General features: G+C 40.5%; 2 protein-coding genes across 8 annotated transcripts in view; both read right to left on the reverse strand.

The window, feature by feature from the left end:
- LOC139418327 (misshapen-like kinase 1) overlaps positions 1-12,784 on the reverse strand; it is a 54,747-nt gene extending 41,963 nt beyond the window's left edge. For all 3 annotated transcript variants that reach the window (XM_071167696.1, XM_071167697.1, XM_071167698.1), the window contains exons 1-2: positions 11,801-12,784; positions 1,281-1,346 (exon numbers count right to left, since the gene is read on the reverse strand). In XM_071167696.1, coding sequence (XP_071023797.1) covers positions 1,281-1,346; positions 11,801-11,857 — 123 coding nt within the window. In that variant the 5' untranslated portion in view covers positions 11,858-12,784. The remainder of the gene's footprint in view (positions 1-1,280; positions 1,347-11,800) is intronic.
- A 227-nt stretch (positions 12,785-13,011) lies between these two features.
- Positions 13,012-27,062, reverse strand: part of LOC139418322 (phospholipase D2-like) — a 38,685-nt gene continuing 24,634 nt past the window's right edge. For 4 of the 5 annotated variants that reach the window (XM_071167687.1, XM_071167689.1, XM_071167688.1 and 1 more), the window contains 5 exons: positions 22,176-22,222; positions 20,465-20,599; positions 17,059-17,212; positions 16,279-16,396; positions 13,012-16,122 (listed from right to left, as the gene is read on the reverse strand). In XM_071167687.1, coding sequence (XP_071023788.1) covers positions 15,898-16,122; positions 16,279-16,396; positions 17,059-17,212; positions 20,465-20,599; positions 22,176-22,222 — 679 coding nt within the window. In that variant the 3' untranslated portion in view covers positions 13,012-15,897. Of the gene's footprint in view, positions 16,123-16,278; positions 16,397-16,544; positions 16,702-17,058; positions 17,213-20,464; positions 20,600-22,175; positions 22,223-27,062 lie in introns of all 5 variants that reach the window. The other variant, XR_011635302.1, reaches the window with a different exon arrangement.

A 27,062-nucleotide genomic window follows, 5' to 3' on the forward strand; every position in this document is an offset into this window, starting at 1 on the left:
TTTTTTTCATTGCTTTTTTTATGAATAGTACTAACAGATTAAACTAATGAACAGATTAAACTAATTTTGGCCAAGGGATCCATGGAATAAGTATATACGCTGTAATACAATACAATAATATTAAAAGGTACTATGTCATATTTTTGCATTGTAATTTCAGAAAATGTCTTCAATATATCTACAGTAATAGTGGAATGATAGTGTTTCACAGATTTTTTTCCACAAAAAATCTTCTTGGGCACAGACAAAATGGTGCAGCCTTCTTATTGGTCAACAAAAGATGGGTTGTCTCTTTTTCAAATTGACTGGGGCTAGAAAACACACACCAATAAGAAGGATGCATCATTAGAATGCAATTATGTGTGTACCCAATAGCATTTTGGGGGGGAAATATTGTGAAACACCATCATTCCACTATTACTGTAGGTATATTAAGGACATTTTCTGAAATTACAATGCAAAAATATGACATATAGCTCCTAATCAAAATGTATGCTCTTAACCCTGGGTGGGCAATGGGCCTGGGAGGCTCATAGGGATATTGGTATTCACAGTACTACACCAATTACACCTTTTTTTACTTAATACTTATTGTATTCCTCTAAAAATGTTTGCAGGGGGGGAAAAAAAGCTTGAAAACGGCTAAATACTATTTTCGAAAAAGTTGCTAAAAAAAGTTCCTTCCAAGGGCCCGAGACTTGGTTTGTCCAGTCATGCCCTGCCAAAGTCATAGTAGAACTTGTTGTTGTATGCTATTTTTATCTCACTCGTGTTATGATTATGAGGGGGTCAATGATTAATTTGTTATCACAAAAGGGGTTCCAGGCCCCAAAAAGTTTGAGAACCCCTGTCTTAACTGGTCAATCAATCAAAACAAGAAACTGAAGGCTAGGACAGCAGATGTCAGCTCTAAAAACACATCTTAACTTTGAGCAAAAATTCTCTAATAGTTAAAGGAACTCTGCCCTGGTTTAATCTGTTTTGAGAGTGATTATGCTGTATGTTTCACCACATCATTTTCTCTTCATGTCTACTTTTCAGTTCTCTCCATCTTCTCATTACTACTACCAGTCTTCTCGGCTCCTCAGACTGACAGCCTCAGCGTGGTCCAGCACAGTTGCATTAATCTGGCCTAATCTCAGATTTACTACCACAACGAGGGTTTGATAAGGGGAGACACTCAGACAGCATCAATATAAGCTTAAATTGTCTCGGTGGTTCAGTGTCTCTCACCTACGCTGGATTGCTGATCCAAGCCCCATCCATATGTCTTGTCTTACCTTGTACACCTGTCCATAGGTCCCATTGCCAACCACCTCCACCAGCTCAAAGATCCCTGCTGGGTCCTGGAAAAAAGATGGACAGATTCATTAAGATTGTCAGACAGAGACACAACAGACCACCAGGCCAGACGGACTTGGAGACAAGATGCCGAGACAGACATGGTGAGCACATGGAGTGCTTTCAGAAAGTATTCATACACCTCTACTTTTTCCAAGTTTGGTTGTGTTACAGCCTGAATTTAAAATGGATTCAATTGTGATTTGTCACTGGACCACACACACACACAGTCAAAGTGGAATGATATTTTTTGTGATTTTAACAAATTATGAAAAAATGAAAAGCTGAAATGTCTTGGGTCAATAAGTATTCAACCTCTTTGTTATGACAAACCTAAATAAGCTCAGGAGTAAAAATGTCCTTAAAAAGTCACATAATAAGTTGCATGGACTCACTGTGTGCAATAATAGTGTTAACATGTTCATCTCTGTACCCCACACATACAGATAATTGTAAGGTCCCTCAGTCGAGCAGTGAATTTCAAATACAGATTCAACCACAAAGACCTGTAAGATTTTCCAATGCCTCACAAAGAAGGGCACCTATTAGTAGATGGCTAAAAACTTTTTAAAAGACATTGAATATGGTAAAGTTATTAACTACACTTTGAATGACGTATCAATACAGCCAGTCACTACAAAGATACATCCTTTGGAGAGGAAGGAAAGCACTCAGGGACTTCATTGTAAGGCCAATGGTGACTTTATGAGGATTGATCAACAACATTGTAGTTCATCCAAAATACTAACCTAATTGACAGAGTGAAAGGGAAGCATAATAAAAATATTCCAAAACATGCATCCTGTTTGCAACAAGGCACAAAGTAATACTGCAAAAAACATATCAAAGCAATGAACTTTTTGTCCTGAATACAAAGTGTTATGTTTGTGGCAAATCCAATACAACACAGTTTTGATGTAAATCTATGGCAAGATTTGAAAATGGTTGTCTAGGAATGATCAACAACCAATTTGACAGAGCTTGAATTTAAAAAAAAGAATAATAAAAAAAATGGCTAAATGTTGCACAATCCAGGTGTGAAAAGCTCTTAGAGACTTACCCAGAAAGACTCACAGCTGCAATCGCTGCCAACATTTAATAGATTTCAATAGATTTGCAAAAATATCTCATTTTGTCATTATGGGGTACTGTGTGTACATGTGTGAGAGAAAATAAATATATTTAATAAAATAGATTCCGGCTGTAATAGAACAAAATGTGGAATAGGTAAAGGGGTATCAAATCAAATCAAATTTTATTGGTAACATACACATGGGTTCGCAGATGTTATTGCGAGTGTAGTGAAATGCTTGTGCATCTAGTTCCGACAGTGCAGCAATATCTAACGTAATCTAACAATTCCACAACTACATAAACACACAAATCTAAGTAAAGGATTTGAATATTAACATGTAAATATATGGATGAGCAATGACAGAACGGCACAGGCAAGATGCAACAGATGGTATAAAGGACAGTATACACATGAGATGAGTAATGCAAGATATGTAAACATTTTAAAGTGACTAGAGATCCATTTATTAAAGTGGCCAATGATTTCAAGTCTGTATGTGTTAGCGATGGCTGTTTAAAAGTCTGGTGGCCTTGAGATAGAAGCTGTTTTTCAGTCTCTCGGTCCCAGCTTTGATGTACCTGTATTGACCTCGCCTTTTGGGTGGTAGCGGGGTGAACAAGCAGTAGCTCGGGTAGTTGTTGTCATTGATGATTATTTTGGCCTTCCGTTGACATCGGGTGCTGTAGGTGTCCTGGAGGGCAGGTAGTTTGCCCCGTTGATGCGTTGTGCAGACCGCACTACCCTCTGGAGAGCCTTGCTGTTGTGGGTGGTGCAGTTGCCGTACCAGGCGGTGATACAGCCCGACAGGATGCTCTCAATTGTGCATCTGTAAAAGTTTGTGAGGGTTTTAGGTGACAAGCCATATTTCTTCAGCCTCATGAGGGAAGAGGCGCTGTTGTGCCTTCTTCACCATATGGTCTCTGTGGGTGGACCATTTCAGTTTGTCCGTGATGCGTAAGCAGAGGAAGTCAAAATTGTCCACCTTCTCCACTGCTGTCCCATCGATGTGGATAGGGGGGTGCTCCCTCTGCTGTTTCCTGAAGCCCACGATCATCTCCTTTGTTTTGTTGACATTGAGTGAGAGGTTGTTTTGCTGACACCACACTGAGTGCCCTCACCTCCTCCCTGTAGGCTGTCTCGTCGTTGTTGGTTTTCAAGCCTACAACTGTTGTGTCGTCTGCAAACTTGATGATTGAGTTGGAAGCATGCATGGCCACACAGTCATTGGTGAACAAGGAGTACAGGAGGGAGCTGAGCACACACCCTTGTGGAGCCCGTGTTGAGGATCAGCGAAGTGGATATGTTTCCTACCTTCACCACCTGGGGGTGGCCCGTCAGGAGTTCCAGGACCTAATTGCACAGGGCGGGGTTGAGACCCAGGGCCTCTAGCTTAATGATGAGCTTGGAGGGTACTATGGTGTTGAATGCTGAGCTATAGTCAATGAACAGCATTCTTACATAGGTATTCCTCTTGCCCAGAAGGGATAGGGCAGTGTGCAGTCGATTATATCATCTGTGGATCTATTGGGGCGGTAAGCAAATTGAAGTGGGTCTATGGTGACAGGTAAGGTGGAGGTGATATGATACTTGACTACCTTCTCAAAGCACTTCATGATGACATGAGTGAGTGTTACGGGGTATGAATACTTTTTGAAGGCACTGTAGGCCTTGACCCCACAAATAAGGACGTCAGAGAGATATTGAGATGTTTTGAGCCACATAAAAGCTAGACATCATCCAACTTTTGTTATAGGGAAGGGAGTAATTGACTTTTCTATGTATTTCCCCACCATAAGATAAAAACCACAGGTGACGTTCATTATGGCTACTTCAAACGAAATATTAAAATAAGTCATAGCTTTTTTTCCATAAAAAAAAAAAAAGAGACACACCCAGTTCCACTTTCACCATGTGATTCAATATGGCCCGTGTAGGATCTTTGGGCGGTGGACCTGCTGCTGGTTTAGGTTGGAAATGTACAGCGTGACCATCCTGCTTTCATATTGTTTCAATAATGGGTCTGTCAATTCCTGACTTTTTCCAGTGTTTGTCTTTAATTAACAGAGAGAATCATACAGGGAGAGGTGAGAGAGGTGTACAAGAGACTGAGGCATACATACATACATAGATGTGAGCATTAGGGCTAAGGGTTTGAGAGAAAAATATGAAATAAACAGTGGGAATGACAAACGGTCCAATTAGTGCATCCATGCTGTGTGTAAGAGGAGCACTAGGAGCAGGAGAAGCAGGACCAACAGACTGACAAAAGGGTTGGAGTAAAAGCTCTTGAGTACAAGTGTTCAAAATAGGGGAAATGAATGAAATGACAGGGAACGATGGAATAGAGGAGGCTAATGCAATCATCCAGAGGGAGGAGAGAGAGATGGCAGCATCGCCCACGTCCAACGCAGAGTGAGAAGAGAGGGAAGAAAAAGAGATTGAGGGGGAGGGTGGAGCTGTATTAAAGCTAAGGAGTGCAGAGGGCTGTACCAGCAACAAACTGTCAACACTGATCACAGACAGAGCAACACACTGTGGACCAACTGGTAACTTCACTTCCGTCAACTTAACTTGGGTGCAGAAGTACAAACTCCATCCATTGACAATGCTGTTGGATCTTTGTGTCAGAAGACTCCCCTAATGTCTGTGTACTTACCTAGAGAAAACCATCTCCCTCTCCCTGGACAAGTAAGCCCATCACAACCACAAATAATGAGGGCTTTAGACTCACACTACCAAAACGTCAAATAAGAAACACAACAACGGTGTCTGTAAGGGGGCCGGTCGGTCAACAAATAGCCTAGAACAGATTTGGGAGTTGAAGGTAAGCGTCGATTCAATGTGTGTTGACACTTGTCAGACCACCTGACATTTTCTGATGCGGAGTCATGAAGAATTTAGCCTATTCTACTAACTACACCACTATAATCTGAGTCTTCTGCATAAAGAGAAGTCATTGTCATGCACTATTACTAGCCTACTGTAGGTTCTACTTGCTATGTGAATGTGTGTGTTTATGTGTGTGTGTAATGTGCAGCAGGCAGAGTGGGTGTTATAAGGACAGCTATCAAACAATAAGCTCAAGTGAATCATCCCTCTCAGAGCCCTCTCTCAAAATGGAGAATTAAATAGCATTGCCTGGAGAGGTCTGGTCTGTAACTCGTTGTACTGAAATTGCTAGAGTGTTGGTGAGAGATATTAAAATGTCCCTTTATCAAACTATACTCCACCCTGTTAGATGCTCCTTAGTATTTGTTTGATGATATACTGACACCAGATCATGGTATTAGAATGGCCAACCTCAAATGATGGCCCACATTACAAATTCATCTCATTTTACAGATACCTTAAAAGGTATCTGGTCCTGGAAAGTCAGCAACTGAAAATCTGGATTTGTTTATCCTTTATGTTAACTTCTAATTTTAAAAGCCGTTGGATCTTTGTGTTTTAAAAAGTCTAATAAATCCATGTAATAAAGCCTACACCTTCACAATAAATCCATGTAATAAAGCCTACACCTTCACAATAAATCCATGTAATAAAGCCTACACCTTCACAATAAATCCATGTAATAAAGCCTACACCTTCACAATAAATCCATGTAATAAAGCCTACACCTTCACAATAAATCCATGTAATAAAGCCTACACCTTCACAATAAATCCTTTATTTATTTTAGACAGGTCTAAAGAAGCATGATATGACACAAATGTAGTCTATTTCAGAAGAAAAGAATAGCATACTGAGTTGTCCTTATGTTAGGTCCTGATCTAGCTAGGTCCTGATCTAGCTAGGTCCTGATCTAGCTAGGTCCTGATCTAGCTAGGTCCTGATCTAGCTAGGTCCTGATCTAGCTATGCCATATGGATGTGTGCTACACTAAGCAGACAAGATTTGCTTAGAATTCCATGGATTGTTATATATTATTTTATAGTCTGAAGAATACAATTGAACAAATGACTTGAGTGCGGCTATTCTGTGTTGAGAGGTTAACAAAGAAATAGGTACCCTATATGCTTAATTTCACGTTATCAATGTAACTTCAGTTCTACAAACGTTGGGCTATATCGTTTTGATTTTTAATACATTGCAAGGCCACATGATGCTACTAATGAGGATTTGAAAAAAGTTGCATGAAAAGGCATGAGCTCTGCTTTGATTTATTTTTTATTTTTTTACACAGGCTGTACACACTTCATCAGTCTCCCATTCCCAATTTGACAAGCACTTGATAATGCCTTGAATTTCCAGGCGGCATCCCCTTTGTGTGGCCGTAATGCCCACTAAAAAAATCCATGCCTTTTGCGGCTAGTGGCCGTTGTACCCTTGGGCTAAATATAATAATTATAGCATACAACACCCACTCCTCCCTGGGTGCTGCATGCTCCGAAGCACCTCTCACTCACATGGCTCTTCATCACGTGATCAGGTCTTTCTCACAGGCTACAAGTGAAGACAGACACATCGGCGACGCAGCTGCGCACGTCCTTATCCAATTCCGAGGTGCATATTGAAGATATTGGAAGAACTGTCCACATTTACTTTTTCAGCCAACAAGAGGAGTCGGCCTAACAAACAGAAAAAGCACTAAGATCTAATATCTCCATAGAACAAAAGTATTCCAAACAAAGAAATATTCCAAACAAAGTCTGGGACAGTTGTGGGATGCGATAGATCCCAAATGAATACATCCACTAGCATCCCCAAAAATGTTTGACGCAATGTTGATAACCTAATAGTTTATTTCTTCACATTATAAGCGCAGCAATTTGCACACAGCAGTAGGCTATAAGCACAAATGTTCCATTAGCGGGAAAACACCATTATCAAAAGTGACCGCAAATGTGATTATGCATGTAATGCTTTTATTATGAAGGTGCATTTTTATGGTGAAAATTACCTTCTACAAACTTGAAACTCACGCACTACTTATGTATGCCAGTTAGGCTCTACACCCGTTGTAAAGTGACTTAATGAGCTTAATTTTAAGAAGTTATTTGGCATCTTTAGTTGTGATACAAACCTTATCAAAACATATAGATCTATGGACGAGGCTACATGAGGTGCATGACTATGATTCAAAAAAGTTGCACAAAAAAGGCATTGTTTCTTGCACCATTCACAAGTGATTATGTATCATTCACAAGTGATAGGCTAATATTGTTACCCATCAGACTATTCTTGATTTAATCGTGTCTTTATATATACTAAATAATGTGTGAAATTTGTTTTGATTTAGAATGGACCATTAATCATGCACCTGTCTCGAAAACAGGGGCAGGGGAAAAAATACATATATGCACTAAAATAGTGAACAGAGGGCACTTTTCCCGTGGTTCATTTTCATGCCAGTCAAGTAGGCTATACTGCTGTTGTAAAGATAAGCAATGTGCTTAATATTAGGGAAGTTGAGAAATAAATATAATAGGCCTCAAGCAATTGCAAAGCCTATTGAAATGTTGCACAACATGAGCTCATGGGCTCTCATTAAGTGTTTGATTAGATTTTCGATTACATTTGCATTGATGTCAGAGTGGTTAGAGAGACCATGGAGTGCTGAGTACCAAGCAGTTAGCACGTTTGGTAGGCTACTAATGACCATCAGCAGCATCAGAGCTTGGAGAAGCCTAATTACCGTGACTAAACAGTCACGCGGAATTTGACTGCCTTCATGACTCGTAATAATAATAATAAAGTCACTGTAACAGCCCTAGTCACCATGTCCAACTTGTTCCACCCCACTTTGTTTTATTTAGAGTAGGATTGCAGCCTACACAATAAATCATTTGTAATATTATTGGTAGTAACCATCTGGATGTCACCGTGTTACAGTCTACCCTGCTCAATGGTGGAGATTTTGCGCTGCTAGCCAACAACACGGGGCAGCGTATACTTCGCTCTTGCTCGCCGCAGTAAAGAGATGGATGAAGCTAGATCAGGGGTCTCCAACAGGTTGATCGCAAGCTACAAGCAGGTCGCCAAACAATTCTGAAAGTACATGTATTTTTCCGTCATTTCACCAAATACTGTCAAACAAATCTCAATTATCAGACAGCTCAAGCTCTATCCAATCAAATCCACATTATCCCACCCTTAGCCAGAATTTGATTGAAAAGCACAATATCTGCCAAATAAGTTCCATCAATATTGCCCATGTATGTCCAGTACCAGTCAAAAGTTTGGACACCCCTACTCATTCAAGGGTTTTTGTTTTGACTATTTTCTACATTGTAGAATAATAGTGACGACATCAAAACTATGAAATAACACATATGGAATCATGCAGTAAGCAAAAAAGTGTTAAACAAATCAAAATACATTTGAGATTCTTCAAAGTAGCCACCCAAAGTAGATTTTCTTAACACTTTTTTGTTTACTACATGATTCCATGTGTGTTAGTTCATGGTTTTGATATTGTCACTATTAATCTACAATGCAAAAAAAAAGTAAAAATAAAGAAAACCCCTTGAATGAGCAGGTGTGTCTAAGCTTTTAACTGGTACTGTACATGGTACTTTTATATAAAGCAATCACATAATTATAAATTACCAAACATAAGCTCTTTAACCCCACCCCTTAGCCATTCTCAGCCCATCCCACCTATCACCATAGACCACCCTCAGTTGGTTTCCATGGGCCATATATTTTTAAAATTGTGCTATTTTACATACATTTTTAACCATTCTAATCGTATAGTACCAACAGATTGTGTGCTAAAGATGAAAACCTTTCCTACGGGTATTATTATATTATTTAGTGGCTGATGGCTCCCGAAATCGCCCCACATCAATACATTTGTTATAACAAACTCTGAATGTGACAGTCAAATGGATGCAGAGGACATGACAAATAAACTAAAAAAAGGGGAATATTTACAGGTTGCTTAGGAGGTAAAGGGAAAGTCAGATGTGTGGAATAAATGTGACTAGTTGTGGAAAATACTGGAGATCAAGAAAAAGAAGGTAAGGAGCAAGCACTGTGTGCATATTGTGTGTGTCAAACAGGTGCTGTATAGATTACAATATAATTTCTCTGATTGTTCAAAACAATGTAAACACTAAATAAAGTATAAGCATACTAGAGAGTCTGTTGTAACATTTTTTTGTTAAGCCTTCATTACAGCAGACTTAAAACAGTAGCATTCATTCGTGAATGCAATTTTCTAAATGGAACGGTTTATTCTTGTTTAAGCTAATTATTCTAGGCTTGCTTTATTTTAAAACTAAAACGCTTGATTGCATTTCAAATCATGAAAGACTCAATGCTGTGTGATGACATTAATGAATGAATGATTGATACAGTAGCCTATAGAAGTATTGAAATAAAGGCCTAAGTAAGTTACGGTATTAAGACTAAACAGGATGCGCTCTTAGACCTACAGCTTAATGTGGTTATACAAGGCTTCTATACTAAGCCTACTAATGATAATGACAATTATTATTATAATAATGAGATCAAGAAAAATGAGTGTTATTATTAGAATTATTGACAATTTGGAAGTGTAAACACTAAATAAATTATAAATATTACCAGAGTCTGTTCTAATGAAAAAAAAGAAGTGCAAAGCCTTTATCACAGCTAAGCAAAAAAAAAATATTGTTTACTTGATATGTCATTGCGTGAGGGTTGGTGTTCACGGAATCAGTAGGCTATTAAACAAACACTCAAACAGGCAACAGAAGCAGGTTGTCTTATTTCTGTAGATATATTGATGATTTATAAAGACAGGCACATTTAACAGTTAGGCTATGGATTATAGACCTAATTAAGTTTGGGTTTCCTCTCTCCTCACTTTTCTTAGAAAATAAGGCAAGGGCTGTGTTCTCATCTCATTCTGCTGCTGCCTCCCCTGCATTGTTCTCAACACCAATATACTGGTTAACTTTGTTATTATGCACAAAGCAACATGCTGTAGGAAAAGGCGACAATTCAACAGCGCACTGATGTGTTTCAGAACCGTGGAGAGTAGAGGTCGACCGAATAATCTGCACGGTCGATTAATTAGAGACGATTTCAAGTTTTCATAACAATCGGTAATCTGCATTATTGGACGTCGATTATATTGCAATCCACGAGGAGCCTGCGTGGCAGGCTGACCATCTGTTCCGTGAGTGCAGTAAGGAGCCAAGGTAAGTTGCTAGCTAGCATTAAACTTATCTTATAAAAAATAATCAATATTAACATAATCACTAGTTAACTACACATGGTTGATGATATTACTAGATTAACTAGCTTGTTCTGCATTGCATATAATCAATGCGGTGCCTGTTAATTTGTCATCGAATCACAGCCTACTTCGCCAAACGGGTGATGATTTAACAAAAGTGCATTCGCGTCAGGGTATATGCAGCAGTTTGGACCGCCTGGCTCGTTGAGAACTGTGTGAAGACCATTTCTTCCTAACAAAGAACGTAATTAATTTGCCAAAATTTTACATAATTATGACATAACTTTGAAGGTTGTGCAATATTTAGACTTGGGGTTGCCACCTGTTCGATAAAATACGGAACGGTCTTGTATTTCACTGAAATAATTCATGTTTTGTTTTCGAAATGATAGTTTCTTGTACTGTTATAATCTCCACCCGGCACAGCCAGAAGAGGACTGGCCACCCCTTAGAGCCTGGTTCCTCTCTAGGTTTCTTCCTAGGTTCCTGCATTCTAGGGAGTAAGTCCTGCACATGTGATTCTACATCTGCATTGCTTGCTGTTTTAGGCTGGTATAGCACTTTGTGACATTGGCTGATGTAAAAAGGGCTTTATAAATACATTTGATTGATAACACTTGTCTGCCGAGCATTCAAATAACAAAAATGTAATAAAACTCTGCACAGTTTACCTACCTCCAAAAACAACGCAACTATCCATGATGATGAAAAATCTACATAGTTCAATGCAACTTCCTACACAAATTCGGGAAAAGTAAGGTAAGGCTGGAAATGTTTTGGTGGGGATTCTGTCTCTACTTCCTCCGTCTCTCGCGCGCCTTTACTTCGTCACAGTGAACAACCGAACTCTGACCAATCAGCGCGGTTTTAAATGTTGCTATGTTTCTCGTGGGCGTGGTTTTGCACCAAGTTTGGCGTGGACAGTTTTGGACGACTGACTGAACCCGTACGTCTCCACTCGACTCTCGCTGCGCGACAAACGTCATCAGTTTAGGCGCTAGGCGTGTCTGTACAGCCTCTCCCTCAGCAAATACTAATAGTGCTTGCTTGCTAATAAGATTATCGTCAGTCAAAGCTAAAACACATGTTTTACCCACAACTGGCCATTTAACCTAAATAGAACGTTTGCTAGATGGAAGCTCATCAAAACTGAAAAGTACTCGTAAGTTTCCAAAAATGACAATCATCAATGAAGCTTTGGCACGCGCTGTACTTACCCTCAAAGCTGCGAGGTCGATGTCATCCAAGCTTCGTGTGGGGGCGTTTTCGGACATACTGGCAAAAGTAGGAAATTAGTTTAAAAAAGTAGCAGCGGGTAGAAAATCCAGGTGGCCCAATGTTTAATTTAGCGGTGTCCTGCACTGTCAGGTCCCGCGCAGACAGATATGGGGGTACCTTATGAGACTTGACTTGGCTAACATAAACAACCAGACGCAAAATCGTCAAGGCGAAATGCAGTCAGCTAGCAAGCTAGTCCCATTGCGTTAGAGACCCAATATTGTGCTGCACTCTATGCGTTCATTTTGGCAATATTAATACGTATATGTTGCATGACAATTCGAACGAGGTGGTCATCTACATATACTTTGAATGTTTAACTACACAATACAATTATGTTTGTGAGATTAAACAAAAGTTAAAATAAGTAGCTAGCTAAGTTACCTGGCTAGGTAGCTAGCTGTTGGCTAAATAATAACAGCGCAATAATACGAAGGTGGTCTGCAGCAGAGCTGTTAACGTTATCTAGCTAGCTACCCACGCACAAATCAAAAATAACATTTATTTTGAATAAGCTTGCATTCTAGCTGGCCGCAATTCGCGTCCTGCAGAGACTTAATGTTCCACAAATGACGTTGCAAGCAAATAGCGCGGTCAGTAGATCATATGTAGCCAGCTAGCTACGTCGAATGTCCGACATTCGATATCTGAACACAAACTTTCACTCCTTTCGCGTTGACACAGATCGCGCCTTACCGACGGTGAAAAAATGCAGTTTCTGTACGGATCCAATTGTACGAATTTGAGCTGGTTACGTACTTCTAAATATATACTTTAGTCAAGAGTATAGTTGATAACATCCAAGTAATTTTCCCGACATATAGTCCATAAACTATTTCATCGCCATGTTTTGGTAACGTTAGCCCTGTTCGTCTGTGTGATCGGCTATGACGTCCCTTTACAGCAAGTGTGCATCTATACACACACACAACACCCTTCCTCTCTACTCTTTTTTTTCTCTCTCTTCCCACTCCCTACCCCGAAGAGTGCTACGGTACTGCATCGGGGACAAATTACCTGAGAGATGATCAGTAAACATACATACTACTGCAGCTGCCTTGGCCTGTAGGCTAGCCTAGTGTTTACCTGTCTGACTGGGACAATCAAACATGGATTGACATGACTCAAAAACCCGAGGCAAATTAACTAATACTGTTCACATTACAACTTATAAAAATATTTATTAAATGTTAAAAGATAGCTACATTCGTACAGATGACAATTTTTAAAAATAAAAGCCTATCGACTATAATAGCCTAGTTATTATAATAATTAAGTGATCAGGCTGGTCTCGTAGTCTAGACGTAACAAAGTAAACGAAAATCCGGGACACTCGTTTAACGAGTATATTTTTCTCAATTTAATTTAACATTTATTTTACTAGGCAAATCAGTTAAGAACAAATTCTTATTTACAATTACGGCCAAACCCGGACGATGCTGGGACCAATTGTGCGCAGCCCTATGGGATATGTTATGTTTAATATGGTTACATAAGACATGTAACTTAATAAAGCAAATATGAAAGGAGGGTGGGTGCCACCTAGCTAACGTTAGCCACAACAACTTGGAATTCGTAACATATGAAATGAAATGGACATCCACAAATTAATGCATTCCATACCAAATGTAAAATATACTAATTTGAGCATGCTCCATATGTGGACAAAAAATGAATAATTCGTGGTGGACTTTTCTTTTGACATGAGGTAAGCAGAGAGGAAGTGGGTCTACAACAGACCCACATTTGGAAAGTCTGTTTAATAATACAATACTTTAGATATTTTGTCTCAATTTCCCCCTGTAATAATTACCAACTATCCTACACATATCCACAGTAAGTTGAAATGGAATTGTATTTAACTTCTGGCTTCCCACCAACTGTTTTTGTGCAACCCAATACAATTGAAAGCAACGCTAATGTATGTAAACACACCCGAGTTGTTAAAAGCACCTGTAGTAGTGGTGGTGGTATAAGCAGTATCACTAAATAAATGTTACTATTTCAGTTAGTCACATTTTCCTTGATTAAAACTGTCAAAAAATGACTCATCCCATCCAAGATTAGAAACTGTGCTTTACAAAAACATTTTTTTCTTTGCTCCCCTTTTTCGAAATATAGTGGAATGTTCTGGACCACTGACAACAGGGTAAGTTAGTAACAATAATTCACTTGGTTGCCATGGTGACGACAAAAAGACACAACAATTAAAGCACGTCAGGAGCACCCCCTGAATATATTTCTCTCATTCCCCTCTATTCGCCCCATGCCCCTCATATGGTCCTTGGTCTTCCACTTTTGTCATTGCCTATCTTGCAAATCCAATGACCCTCCTTTTACAGAATTTGCTAGGCCACCTCGTCTTCCATTTTGTCATATACCTCTGTCTGATTCAGACTATCGCTCATCTGTCCTTTCCTCTTTCGGCCACAATCTAGTCAGCTCTTTATAACCGTCACCATAACAACCACAAATGTTCTGACAAATTTGCTGGCACTGCATGGAGAGTGGAAGGGAGAGGCAGAGAGAGAAAGAGGCAGGGGGAGAGAGAGGCTGAGAGAGACAGAGAGAGGAGCTATCCACCCACAACCTTGCAACAATAAATGTACGCAATGTTCCTAAATCATCTGAGACTCTTGACTTCTGATCTCCATTCCTCCTCCTGCCTCATACAGTGGCATTCTGTTCCTGTTATGTATTGGCAGACTCGTACCTAAGAACTTTAAAAAAGGAAATACTCAGGTTCAGTATTATATTAACAAACAAATTTGGTCAGTTGAGTGTGGCAATGATTCAACCTTATAAAAATGTACATGTGACATTAAAACAGTGGTAATCCTTCAAATAGCCATGTGTCAAAGTCACTTGGAGCACAGAAAAGGCTTAAAATGCGTTAGTATACATCAGGGATCAACTAAATTCAGCCACAGGCCGTTCTTTTCTTGAGTGGATGATCAGGGGGCCGGAACATAATTCAAAATAATTTGCAGACAGCAAATTGACCACAAGATGCCCAAACATATATAACATTAGACAAAAACATAATCATTTTAAACCTTGTCTACATTTGTATACAATCACATATACTGAGTGCACAAAACATTAGGAACACATTCCCAATATTGAGTTGCACCCCCTTTTGCCCCTCAGAAAAGCCTCAATTCATCGGGGCATGGACTCTACAAGGTGTCGAAAGTGTTCCACAGGGATGCTGGCCCATGTTGACTCCAATGCTTCCCAGTTGTGTCAAGTTGGCTGGACGCCATTATTGATACTCACAGGAAACTGTTGAACATCAAAAAACCAGCAGCTTTGCTGTTCTTGACACACTCAAACCGGTGCGCCTGGCCCCTATCATACCCCGTTCAAAGGCAGTTGCCCATTCCCCCTCTGAATGGTACACACAATCTATGTCTCAATTGTCTCAAGGCCTAAAAATCCTCCTTTAAATCTGCCTCCTCCCCTTCATCTACACTGATTGAAGTGGATTTAACAAGTGACATCAATAAGGGATTATAGCTTTCACCTGGTCAGTCTGTCATGGAAAGAGCAGGCGTTCCTAATATTTTATACACTGTGGATATCTCTCCATTATGCGTGGGAATTAAAATCACTTTGAGCTGATTTGCTGGTGTTTTTACAGTCTTTTGTGTCCCCAAAAAATATATTTTTAATTTATTTATTTGCTCAGAAAACATGGGGGGCCAAATAAAATTACCTGTGGGCCGCCAATTGGGGAACCCTGGGATACATTATCATCGGGTTTGTTTTGAAATGTTTGACCGTTTTAACAGAGTTAAAATCCACTCTGTATCAACAGCTACAGTATGTAAACATCTTGCATCTAATTGCATTCTTCGTAGACACATCAGTTAGTGTTTTTGAGCTAGGTCAGTTTAGAATACATTTTGTTCCAATCTTTTTATTAATAATGGAGTGGTATCTGGCAAAGGTGATAAAATCTATAAAGCGCTCCCCTTCTGTACTGGGATATTTCAGTGTCATCCCGGCTCTTGTGGCTGGTAGTCTGGTACTCTTATGTCCAGAGTCCCGTAGGAGCCATGCCCTCCTTGCTGCCCAGTGGGGGGAGCAGACTCTCCTCTGACAGGAAGTTGAGGGGGAAGTGGACCAGTAGCCCCCTGATGGCCTCCAGCTCCTCTTTAGCCTGCTGAGGGTCTGTGTCACACAGGCGCTCCAGGCCTGAATGCTCCTTCAGCTCCCTCATGCTGTGGACAGAGTTGCAGGGGAGGCAGCGGAAGACCTGTTCCAGGTAAAGGGAAGGAAAGTAACAGTCAAGGGGAAAGGTGAGCAGCAGAGAGGACAGGGAGGGAGGTTAAAGGGAAAGAGAGACTAATAACAATGCACATAAAAAAGAGATCCAAACATAGCTTTTAGTCGTATTAATTTACATGTATACCTTGTCATAAATCTTAGCATTCAGTTTTGCCGCCGCGTTCCATCCCAACAAGAAAAAACGGTCGCTGATTGGGTCATCGATATCGATCTTGGGGTCGGAATCAGCTCCTAAAAGCACCCTGGGAAGCACATGCACATAGAGTCAGTTAAGTTAACTGCACATTCAAACTGTTGATAGAGTGACAGTTTGTAATACAGTAGCTGAGTGAAGGTTGGTGCACAAATTCATTTAAAAAAAAACAAAACAAAAAAAGAATTCCTTCATACAGAGAATGAAGACCACGCTTGCGCACGATTGTCATCTGAGATGGTTCCCTTGGAAACTAGAGGATATACTTGGTAGCTGCTGATTCGAGCCAAAACTAATAGCTCTGCTGGCATAATAGGCTTCAGGCAAGCTCTGTGAAGTGTATCCATACTCTGTCTAGGAGGGACAAGGGACAGTTTTAGTGCATCACAAATGCCAACAATTACTAATCAATAGATCCATCTACTAGTAGTGGAGTCAGCGTTATTAGTATGTCAGTGTAGGGACCTTAGTTACCCCCTCCCTCACTAACATAAGAATGACTGTGGGAGTTGTTAATCTACTGAGAAGTGATTCACTTCTGCAGAAGGGATAACCCTTTCAAGTCCAAACACATCCAGGTTCACCCCAGCTATATCATGTATATACCCCTCAAACTCAGTGAACCTCTCTATCAGTGAACTAATTGAATGTAAAATCCCAGAAAGTGCAGAAGAGTATCGACCCTACTGTCATATTTTCCATAGTCCTGACCTGAAACACTCTTTGCGCAGTGCCAAAGTGAGGGGTCCGGCCTGGTACTCCTCTCCTCCCATTATGGAGGGGACCCTCTCCTCATCCTCCACCAGCAAAGCCAGCTCACTGTCCCGGCTGCCCAGCATACTGCGGTCATTGATGTTGGCCGAGCCTGGATGGAGGGAGCACAGAGAGTGTAGGGAATAGAAACCGGAGAGGAAAGAGAGAGAGACCCAGAAAGAGAGAGCAAAGAGGAGAGTGTAGTGACAGTACTTATATCAGTGATGATGGCCATAGAATAAAGTAAGTCGCTGCAGAATCTAAGCATGTGAGTTGATAGCAGCAAACTTTCTTAATACCAAGTTGGGGGAGATAGGTTAACAAAAAAACACTGTTTACAAAACCCTTTTCCTGTGTCTCAAGGACTCTTATCTAGCTGAGAGGAGCACCATAATTACCCTACCCAGTCCCAGTGTAATTATAATCATATAATAGTATGGAACATCCCACTTGGCACAAAGTGGTTGAATAAACTTTGTTTTAATGTAATTTTTCAACGTATTGTGACATGAAATCTACTTGGAAAATACATTAGATTTGAAAAAAGTAATCAAAGTAAACTGTTGTTTTGAGGGTGAAATTTCAACCACAGGATTATGTTATCATGGTAACCCACTTTCAACATAGACAAACCTTGTATGAAATATGTTTAGTTTGTACCTTTGAAACAACGTCAGATCTTCAACATTATATCCACTATCAGAAGAAAACTATAGGCTGCGCAGCACCTCCTACTGGAAAGTTGATTATCTATAGCTATCCGTTTGGTCTCCGATCCAGGATTTTAACAAAGCCCAGCCCTTCTTTCTTCGGTAGGGGTGTCCTTGTTTCATCGCGCACCAGCGACTCCTGTGGGGGGCTGGGCGCAGCGTACGCTAGCCAAGGTGGCCAGGTGCACGGTGTTTCCTCCGGCGCATTGGTGCGGCTGGCTTCCGGGTTGGATGTGCGCTGTGTTAAAGAAGCAGCGGCTTGGTTGGTTGTGTATCGGAGGACGCATGACTTTCAACCTTCGTCTCTCCCGAGCCCGTACGGGAGTTGTAGCGATGAGACAAGATAGTAGCTACTACAACAATTGGATACTACGAAATTGGGGAGAAAAAGGGGTAAAATTCAACAAAAAAAATATAAAAAAAATATAAAAAACTAATTCCAAAGGGTAGGTTTAACAGAGCAAATGTTAAAGAAATTATATCGACTCGTTATTTAAAGTTTGATTTTATTTTTTCTCCGGTACTAAAGTAGTCAGTAGTTCTTAAAGTAGCACTCGAGACAAAAGTGGTCAAAGGAAATTACGTATTTCGTCACCTCTCTCTCTCTCTCTCATTCAGCACAGCTTCCAGAAACAATTGCTATAATAATTTATACATAAAGTTATTGTATAAATATATGACACTGATTTCCAATTTTAACTTTGTTGTGCTTTTAAATGGTTGAAAGTGCAGTGATAACACATTTATATGACAACTAAACCAAAAATCTGACATTGTTTTTCCATTGGATTTGGTAGTGCTTTTAGATGGTTGAAAGCATATAGTGACAAAGGTACATTGGGAATTAACTTCTGGTTGTCTTTTTGAGTGGGTTAATAAAAGGTTGAAATTGCATTGATCAACAACTCCAACTAATATCAACAAATGTCCACGTTGAAATGACGTGGTTGTTCCAGTGCATATGCGTTACGAGTCTCAAGTTTGGGGAAGCTAATTTTCACCATAAAAATGCACCTTTATAATAAAGCATTCCATGCATCATCACATTTGCAGACTTATGTAAGATGGCCTACTATTCCTAATGTGATGAGCAGATTGGATAGTCATAATTTAGCCAAATAATATAACTCAAACACTGTTCGCAAAAAGACTGTTCAAAGCAGTGTGTGGTGGAATAGGCCTAGACTAGGGTATATTTAAGTAATACGGCCCGAGGAGGTGTAGTATATGGCCAATATACCACGTTTAAGGGCTGTTCTTAGGCACAACGCAAAACCGAGTGCCTGGGTACAGACCTTAGCCGTGGTATATTGGCCCTATAACGCCCAAGTGCCTTATTGCTATTATACACTGGTTACTGGTTACCAACGTAATTAGAGCAGTAAAAATAAAATGTTTTGTCATACCCGTGGTATACGGTCTGATATACCATGGCTGTCAGCCAAATCAGCATTCAGGGCTCAAACCACCCAGTTTATAATAGAAAAAGGTGGCCTTTTATAAACGAATTTCATGCAATTCTACTATACTTTATACTTATGTCTCCAGTCAAATAATCTTTTAAAATACAATAACAATAATCTGCTAACTGACAAATAGATCAATAAAAATGATGTTGTCTGGAACGTTCTAATAGGCCAACAAAAAGGAGAGACACAAATACTGTCCAAAAACAAAGTGCCACTAACCCAATGATAAAGACAGTGAATATGCGCACTCACTGGGGATATGGCCGATGCTACGCTGCTGCCAATAAGATGGCATATAATGTTCGCTCAATTAAGTTGTGAATTTGTATAACTAAAAGACAGATTTGAGTATTTTCATTGTCTTCTCTTTACAGGAATAGCCATTTGTTTTCCAAACTATGTTTTCCCACAATTGTAATTTGAAATATTGCGATATGTCTGGCTGGGCTTCTCGTTCACTGACATTCGCAATTCAACAATCATCTATTTGGTATTTGCCAAATGTTCTGCCCAAATTAGAGGCCCTTCCGACAGGCTTTGCGATTTAAAACAATCCACAGCTTTTTATTTTTAAGAAGCTCATGATTCTCCGATCCTCCAAAATCATCCTTACTGGTGTACTAGTCTTTTTTGAATGATTCTATTTATTTCTGTATAGATAAGAGTAGGCTAAATAGGCTATATCATTTTGGCAATTTAATTCAATTTACTTTAGGGGAAGCTTAGCTTAGCAGTGGGATGACAGATGAAGAGTTTCAGTGGGTGGTTCCAAAAGGGAGGGACATTACACAGTGTGGAGTGCATGTGTATAAACATCCTACTACAAACCATAACATATTGTATAATGATATCATTAAAGATCGCATTAATCTTTAATGAGGGTGGTGCCTTTTAAGTTCCCCTCCCTCACCCTCCCCTTAAGTCCAGGATGGATGTATATATAGCAGCATGTTTTTTCATCTTGTGATTATTATGCAGAGGCAGTAATTAGCAGCCTGTGATTGATCCCAGCAATGAGTCACAGCCAGCATTGGAAATGGCACCCTAACCCCTATTTAGTACACTCATTTTGTCAAGAGCAAAATTACTGCATTATATAAGGAATAAGGTGCCATTCCAGACACAATTATGTGTCATCCCATCTCTGAATCTGTCTCAAGTATGGCTGTGATGAAGGTGACTCACCGATGATGTAGCGGCGGTCATCAGCTATGAGGGTCTTGCTGTGTACGTAGATGAGCTCTGTGACCAGGGACTGGGAGATCTGGGAGTGCGTGCGCAGGCCACACAGGGTGATGTACTTGCTCCACTGGTTCTCAACTGGGGGGAGGGGGACACACTGGTTGGTTGGCACACTGGCATAGAGCTGAAGCCAATGAAAAAATGAACGCTAAGGAAACGGGAGCACAATTTAAACATGAGAAGACACATGGCATTATCAGAAAAGAGGATGAACTGATTAAGTATGAGGAGAATGGAGAACTATACTATAGTTAGTATAGATAGTAAAGGCAGATGCACAAAAAGAATGTGGTCACCCCATCAAAATTAGTAGAATCCGCTATTTCAGCCACACTTGTTGCTGACAGGTGTATAAAAATCAAGCACACAACTATGCAATCTCCATAGACAAACTTTGGCAGTAAAATGGCCCATACTGAAGAGCTCAGTGCCTTTCAATGTTGCACCGTCATAGAATACCCCTTTTCAGTTCGTCAAATTTCTGCCCTGCCAGAGCTGCCCCGGTCAACTGTAAGTGCTGTTATTGTGCAATGGAAATGTCTAGGAGCAACAACGGCTCAGCCGTGAAGTGGTAGGCCACACAAGGTCACAGAACGGAACTGCCGAGTGCTGAAGCGCGTAAAAATCATCTGCATTCGCTTGCAACACTTACTACCGAGTTCCAAACTGCCTCTGGAAGCAACGTCAGCACAAAAACTGTTCGTCGGGAGCTTCATGAAATGGGTTTCCATGGCCAAGTAGCCGCAAACAAGCCTAAGATCACCATGCACAATGCCAAGCGTCGGCTTGAGTGGTGTAAAGCTCATCGCCATTGGACTGGGAGGAGTGGAAACGCGTTCTCTGGAGTGATGAATCACAATGCACCATATGGCAGTCCGATGGATGAATCTGGGTTTGGCGGATGCCAGGAGAACGCTACCTGCCCGAATATATAGTGCCAATTGTAAAGTTTGGTGTAGGAGGAATAATGAAAAATCTAGACCAGGGGTGGGCAATTCCAGTCCTCTGTGTCACAGTTACACGTGACTCCAATAATCACCTAATCATGATCTTCAGGTTAAAATGCAATTTGATTAATCAGCTGTGTTTGCTAGGGATGGAGAAAAAGTGTGATACCAATCAGGCCCTCGAGGACTGGAGTTGCCCACCCCTGATCTAGACAATTCTGTGCTTCCAACTTTTTGGCAACAGTTTGGGAAAGACCCTTTCCTGTTTCAGCATGACAATGCTGTCCATATAGAAATTGTTTTGTTGAGATCGGTGTGGAAGAACTTGACTGGCCTGCACAGACTTCAACCCCATCGAACACCTTTGGGATGAATTGGAACGCCGACTGCGAGCTTAACATCAGTGCCCGACCTCACTAATGCTCTTGTAGCTGAATGGAAGCAAGTCCCCGCAGCAATGTTCCAACATCTAGTGGAAAGCCTTCCCAGAAGCATGGAAGCTGTTATAGCAGCAAAGGGGGGACCAACTTCATATTAATGCCCATGATTTTGGAATGAGATGTTCGACGAGCAGGTGTCCACATACTTTTGTAGTGTACCTATGATTCTTCAGTTAGCGGGAGGATAAGCCAAACATAAGAGAAAAGGACAAGCAGAAATGTTATCAGAGATGACAGATATTAGGTTGAATTGGAAAGAAAACTCACGTTCTCTCAATCTCATCAGTATGGAGTACTCTCCACGGCACATGGTCCTGTGACAAATACATATTACTTATAGCATCAAATCAACAATCTCAGTTGTCTAAAAAACAAAATCACTACAAAATGTTTTAACATCATACAGTATGACATAAGTGATTGTGTCTTAGTGTCTATGCAGTAAAACAAAATTGGTTCTGTGAAAGTTCTGCAATGTTCTCATAACACAAAACTGATGACTATAGAATGTGTATAAAACGTTTGCCTGATGTTGCAAGAACGTTCTTAGAACACATTTACAGTCAGGTGAAAACATTGTGGGGACATCACAAAATATATGTTACCAAAACACAAAAACTTTCCAGCTGTGTGGCTGATTCTACAATGTTTCATTTAGGGTACAAAAAATATTCACCTGATGTTGCAAGAATGTTCCTAGCACACATTTCATCTGTTCTTTAAAGGCTCCCAGAATATTTATTTAGGTTGTGGTAACATGACACGAGATAGCATTTTGGGAACATAAAAAAACTGTCCAGTTGTGCTGACATTCAGAAAATGTTTGTATCAGAGTGCACAAAACATTCCTTTGTTGTTGCAAGAATGTTGACAGAACAGCCATTCTGGGTTCTTTAAACGGTTCCCAGAACATTTAATTAGGTTGTGTGGGTACAGTGTGGGTACATTACAAGAGATACATTCCTAAAACACAAAATATGCTCAGTTGTGATGACATTCATACAATGTTTAAATTGGGTTGCACAGAAAAATCCTAGAATGTTGTAAAAATGTTGAAAGAACACCTGGTCTAAGGTCTTTAGTTTCCCAGAACATTTAATTAAGTTATGGGAGTTGTCTGGGATGTTGCAAGAATATTCTTGTAATTTTCATATAGGTTGCACAGAACATTCCAACAATGTTGCACAATTTCCCAAAAAGTATGTTTTTATGACGTTCATATCGTATTTGTTTAAAGTTTAAAATAATAGTCCATTGATGATCACGAATGCATTTACCTCTTGGAGGTCCACAGGACGTTTCAAGAACATTTAGAAAATGTTGTATTTAAGTTTTTACCTACTATTACAACAACATTCTCAGCATACAAATATGTACCTCCTTAAAGCATAAGAAAGCCAATTGGAATATACAGTGAAGGGAAAAAAGTATTTGATCCCCTGCTGATTTTGTACGTTTGCCCACTGACAAAGAAATTATCAGTCTATAATTTTAATGGTAGGTTTATTTGAACAGTGAGAGACAGAATAACAACAAAAAAAAACAGAAAAACGCATGTCAAAAATTTTATAAATTGATTTGCATTTTAAATGAGGGAAATAAGTATTTGACCCTCTCTCAATCAGAAAGATTTCTGGCTCCCAGGTGTCTTTTATACAGGTAAAGAGCTGAGATTAGGAGCACACTCTTAAAGGGAGTGCTCCTAATCTCAGTTTGTTACCTGTATAAAAGACACCCGTCCACAGAAGCAATCAATCAATCAGATTCCAAACTCTCCACCATGGCCAAGACCAAAGAGCTCTCTGAGGATGTCAGGGACAAGATTGTAGACCTACACAAGTCTGGAATGGGCTACAAGACCATCGCCAAGCAGCTTGGTGAGAAGGTGACAACAGTTGGTGCGATTATTCGCAAATGGAAGAAACACAAAAGAACTGTCAATCTTCCTCGGCCTGGGGCTCCATGCAAGATCTCACCTCGTGGAGCTGCAATGATCGTGAGAATGGTGAGGAATCAGCCCAGAACTACACGGGAGGATCTTGTCAATGATCTCAAGGCAGCTGGGACCATAGTCACCAAGAAAACAATAGGTAACACACTACGCCGTGAAAGACTGAAATCCTGCAGCGCCCGCAAGGTCCCCCTGCTCAAGAAAGCACATATACAGTGGGGCAAAAAAGTATTTAGTCAGCCACCAATTGTGCAAGTTCTCCCACCTAAAAAGATGAGAGAGGCCTGTAATTTTCATCATAGGTACACTTCAACTATGACAGATAAAATGAGGAAAAAAATTCCAGAAAATCACATTGTAGGATTTTTAATGAATTTATTTGCAAATTATGGTGGAAAATAAGTATTTGGTCACCTACAAACAAGCAAGATTTCTGGCTCTCACAGACCTCAGAGAGGCTCCTCTGTCCTCCACTCGTTACCTGTATTAATGGCACCTGTTTTAACTTATCAGTATAAAAGACACCTGTCCACAACCTCAAACAGTCACACTCCAAACTCCACTATGGCCAAGACCAAAGAGCTGTCAAAGGACACCAGAAACAAAATTGTAGACCTGCACCAGTCTGGGAAGACTGAATCTGCAATAGGTAAGCAGCTTGGTTTGAAGAAATCAACTGTGGGAGCAATTATTAGGAAATGGAAGACATACAAGACCACTGATAATCTACCTCGATCTGGGGCTCCACGCAAGATCTCACCCCGTGGGGTCAAAATGATCACAAGAACGGTGAGCAAAAATCCCAGAACCACACGGGGGGACTCAAGAGTGGCTCAAGAAGAAGCACATTAAGGTCCTGGAGTGGCCTAGCCAGTCTCCAGACCTTAATCCCATAGAAAATCTGTGGAGGGAGCTGAAGGTGCGAGTTGCCAAACGTCAGCCTCGAAACCTTAATGACTTGGAGAAGATCTGCAAAGAGGAGTGGGACAAAATCCCTCCTGAGATGTGTGCAAACCTGGTGGCCAACTACAAGAAACGTCTGACCTCTGTGATTGCCAACAAGGGTTTTGCCACCAAGTACAAAATCATGTTTTGCAAAGGGGTCAAATACTTATTTCCCTAATTAAAATGCAAATTAATTGCTAACATTTTTGACATGCGTTTTTCTGGATTCTGTCTCTCACTGTTCAAATAAACCTACCATTTGAGAGCTGTACTGTAGGTGATAGAGCGTCATGGGATTATATTTTCATTCATAGGACATTTGAACGGCATTTAAAATCCTACAAACACAACCATATTTTTTAGACTTTATGTTGACAGTTGGACATTATTTCATTCATGGGGCACTTGAACAACATTTAATCAAAGAAACACTTCATATGTTGACAGTCTTCATATCCACAAGGACATGGATAATATACATTTAGCTGTTTTTTCTATGCATCGGCAGGACAGAACAGCAGCTTGGGGTAAAACTCAAGGGAGAGGTCTGTGTCTCTTTATTAACAACAGCTGGTGTGCGATCTCTAATTTAATAACCCTGTAAGGTCATTGTCCATGCCCCCAAGGAAATGTAATTAGCATAATAAAAAAATCCCCCTCAGTTTAAACTAGAGATATCTGTTTTTTGCATTGGATGCATCTCAATCCACCGCATCCGCCTATGTCACACTTCTGCATCTGCGGTGAAAGGTGACATAGCTAGAGTGGGGCTAGACTGGTCAATAAAAAGAAAAGATGGGCAAAAGAACACAGACACTGGACAGAGGAACTCTGCCTAGAAGGCCAGCATCCTGGAGTCGTTTCCAGCTACAATAGTAATTTACAACATTAACAATGTCTACACTGTATTTATGATCAAATTTTTTTTTTTTTTTTGAATTTTACCCCTTTTTCTCCCCAATTTCGTGGTATCCAATTGTTGTAGTAGCTACTATCTTGTCTCATTGCTACAACTCCCGTACGGGCTCGGGAGAGACGAAGGCTGAATGTCATGCGTCCTCCGATACACAACCCAACCAGCCGTACTGCTTCTTAACACAGCGCGCATCCAACCCGGAAGCCAGCCGCACCAATGTGTTGGAGGCTACACCGTGCACCTGGCAACCTTGGCTAGCGCGCACTGCGCCCGGCCCGCCACAGGAGTCGCTGGTGCGCGATGAGACAAGGAGATCCCTACCGACCAATCCCTCCCTAACCCGGACGACGCTAGGCCAATTGTGCGTCGCCCCACGGACCTCCCGGTCGCGGCCGGTTACGACAGAGCCTGGGCGCGAACCCATGGACTCTGATGGCACTGCGCCACCCGGGAGGCCTATTTCTGATCAATTTGATGTTATTTTAAAAATGGACAAAAAAAATGTGCTTTTCTGTCAAAAACAAGTACATTTCTAAGTGACCCCAAACTTTTCAACGGTAGTGTACATGTCGGTTGTTTTGCTTTAGGATGCCCACATGCCTCACAAGACTCGACTGAAGGTCCCCGGCACCAATTGAAAACATGTATGGAAGCATATACTGTTTAGTGCCAAAAATAAGGGGAATAAGGAGTTAAATACATGTAAAACAACAACAAATGTTCCCTTATCTTTCTTATATCCATCTCTCAAATATAGGACAGACTATTCAGAACAAACTTCCTTTAGATTTATTTTTGGGGTGGGCTAAAAGCAGTAAGGCCAAATAAACATAAAAAGCTTTTTTAAATATATAATTTTTGAAACTTCAAGGGGTCTTAAAATTCCAAATTAAATATCAAAATTATCCTAACCTTATTAAAACAATTCCCATAAAATTTCAAAACAGGAAGTACCTAAACGGAAGTGGAGGAGTGAGTAGTTTACCACATCAGTCACCGGCTTCATTATTACTAAGTGCATCGATGATGTCACGTGTGCTCACTCTCCGTCCTCTATGTCACCAGCCTGCTCGTTATGGCACACACCTGTCACCATTGTTACGCGCACCTGCGCGCCATCAGACTCACCTGGACTCCATCACTTCCTGATTACCTTCCCTATATATGTCACTCCCTTTGGTTCCTTCCCCAGGCATTATTGTTTCTGTGTTATGTCTGTGCGTTGTTCGTGGTTCTTATTTTGTATTATGTTGTGTTTATTTACTAAAACACTCACTCCCTGAACTTGCTTCCCGACTCTAGGCGCACATCGTTACAGAATAACGCCTCCCCTAAGGGAAGC

This window comes from Oncorhynchus clarkii, chromosome 10 (genome assembly GCF_045791955.1).
Source record: "Oncorhynchus clarkii lewisi isolate Uvic-CL-2024 chromosome 10, UVic_Ocla_1.0, whole genome shotgun sequence".
NCBI lineage: Eukaryota > Metazoa > Chordata > Actinopteri > Salmoniformes > Salmonidae > Oncorhynchus > Oncorhynchus clarkii.